The following is a 2,706-nucleotide window of genomic DNA, read 5'->3' on the forward strand; positions in this document are numbered from 1 at the left end:
GTGGAGGTCCTTCATCTTTTGCCACAAAGGTAAATTGCTTTAACACAGGTCTCAAGCTGAGCATCGTAGACCTACATCCTGAACTTTTCAGTCCAGAGGTATAGACCTTAGACATGTGATTAGACATATATTTGTTCGTAATGTGGTTGTTGTCAAAGCCACTTGGGAGTTTATTGAAATACTAGATTTCTGACATGACTTTCAGAAGTGGGTAAGAGTGCAGTCGTACTAATAAATTCTCATCCCCTTTATTTTCCACAGCAAGAACTTATTGACAGCATTAGTAGGAAGCTGCAGGTGCTGAGAGAGGCACGGGAGACACTTCTGGAAGATATCCAAGCCAACAATATACTAGGGGAGGAGGTAGAGGCCATTGTGAAGGAAGTCTGCAAACCAAACGAGTTCGACAAATTCAAGATGTTTATCGGCGATCTGGACAAAGTGGTCAACCTCCTGCTGTCACTGTCAGGTCGTCTTGCCCGGGTGGAGAATGCCCTTAATAACCTGGATGAAAATACCTCTCCGGAAGAACGGGTGAGAAAGGCCAATAATAATATCATTTAGTCAACCCGTTGTGGGGTTTTTTGATGGTTTTGTTTCTCTAAGTTGCAGAGCTCAAGGTGAGGGATAGTGAATGGATAGATCCATTTTCTTTAAATTTCTTAAAATTTTTCTCTTAGTCTTGCTTTTGCTTGGAATACTTTTGCTTGGAATACTAAAACTACATATGGCTTGGTGAGGAAAAATGGTGGGTTTGGGTGCAACATGCAGGAAAACCAACTTCTTAGCAAGAGATTAAAGAAAGGGGAGCTACAGATAAGTGTAAAAGAGACAATTCTAACAATATTCTAACAATTCAAAACGGGAAGAGGGGCATCACTTTGTGCTGTAATGCAGAAAGCTTACAGAATTCTTTATACTCCACAAGGATCTTGATAAAAATCTGTAAGGTGGTTAGACAGAAAATGTTTCTTATCTACGACAGGTTCTTCCATAATGCCTAGCAAGGAACAAGAGCAAGAAATGACAGAAGGACAAGTCTTAAAAATTAAAAAGAGATAGGTGGAGGAAAATGGGCAGGAGTGAGGCATTGCAAAAATAATTTTCTGATAGAAAACATGTTTTACCCAACTGAAATATTCCAGTAGTGATGTGGAGGAATCACAGCAGATGTGAAAATTTCACCCTGAGTAGGCCCTTACCTATTGGATCCCACCTCTGCTGGTGGCACTTGGTTTAGCTGCAGATCCCATCAGGCCTTAGCTGGGAAGGAGGTATCTAGCAATACAGATAAGCACCAAAGGAGAGACGTAGACAAGTGTGAAACTTAGAGGCTAAAATAAGTAAAGAGAGGGGTGGAGAGGTAGGCATGTGTCAAGTGAGTTTAGCTTCTACAGTTAAATGAATGTGAAGTGGGATTTTTGGCTTGTACCTGTGGACCAAAGTGCCAATGATCCACCTAAGCGTTGTAACAAATTTTTTTCCACGGACTGTGGATTCATGTTGTGTTTATTTCTCCAACAAGAACCAGTAAGTGCTGGGACTAGTCTGAAGCTGCGTTTTTGCTGTTTGGCCCTAGCTGCTGCCAAACATACTTGTTTAATGGCTGTCCAGACCCCTCTCTGACTGAGGCGAAGAGAAGGTATTTGACAGCTTATTAGAGGGCAGATCAAAGCTTCTGCAAGTCGAAGAAATGTAATCCTCCTTTAGACTACTTCTTTCTAAATGTGGTTGCAGTTGCCTAATGGGCTCAAAGGTGGGGAGTGTGAGCCGGGGAAAGAGCTACTAGATGATAGGAGCATATAGGAAAGACAGTTTGAGAGCTGTGATAAAAATAGCTCATTGGCTAGGTGAGGAAAAGGAAGAAGGTGAATAGGTGGTGTAGTAAGGGCAGTCGGAAATTGTCTTTTTGCTCTGCTGTCAAATTTGGACTGACAGAAATCCAAATCCCTAACATACTTTTATCCTCATTCACCTTCCCATCCACTGGCACTGCTGTAGAAACATAAGGAATATACAAAAAAGCGTTGGTCAGAGGTGCTTCTCGAATCAAGTCCGCAAGCACTTTGACTATAAATGCAATGTGTGTAGGGTTACATGTGAATTTCTTTGAATTTAGACTGAAGTACGTGGCTTTTTTGGTTGTTCTTTGGTATTTTGTAGGTCGCACGATAGTACTAGATGTACTACTGATGTACCATATAAATGAAATAGGGAAGATTACTTCCATCCCTGGGGATCATATCCTTAGTGATCACTGATTTTTTTTTTTTTTTTTTTTTTTTTTTTAAAGCTGATGTTGTCTTCTAAACATTACTCTGGTAGGAACCACCAAGAGGTCAGCAGACTTTCTAAATAAACAGTCTGCCAGCAGGAAAATATTCACCACTAAATTAATATTCTGACTATTAGATACCTGTCATAGGTGTCTCTTGCCATGAGGAACAGGATAATGTATTTCAACTTTAGCTTCTGAAAGGGGCTTCGTCTGAAATAGCTCCCTGCCTTCTGCCTTCCACAGAGTGAGACCGGGGTCTTTTCATTACTTTCTGCATCAATCAAAGCGAGAGTGTGTTCAGAACCCTAAAGCACTGAGCCAGCAGTCCACAGATGTGATCAGGTGCCTTGACCCACAAGACCTATTACCACAGGTCAAGTTACTCATAGAATCACAGAATGGCCTAGGTTGGAGGGAACCTTAGAGAT

The 2,706-nt window shown here is 41.4% G+C and overlaps 1 protein-coding gene across 1 annotated transcript in view; it reads left to right on the plus strand.

Moving 5' to 3' along the window:
• The window catches only part of LOC104271571 (protein Shroom2-like), a gene marked incomplete at its 5' end in the record, with an annotated part of 43,827 nt that overhangs the window by 38,206 nt on the left and 2,915 nt on the right, over nucleotides 1–2,706 (plus strand). The window contains 1 exon segment of the mRNA XM_009866278.1: nucleotides 262–534. Within this exon segment, the coding sequence (XP_009864580.1) occupies nucleotides 262–534 (273 nt within the window).

Source organism: Apaloderma vittatum, unplaced genomic scaffold, assembly GCF_000703405.1.
Source record: "Apaloderma vittatum isolate BGI_N311 unplaced genomic scaffold, ASM70340v1 scaffold13753, whole genome shotgun sequence".
Taxonomy (NCBI): Eukaryota; Metazoa; Chordata; class Aves; order Trogoniformes; family Trogonidae; genus Apaloderma; species Apaloderma vittatum.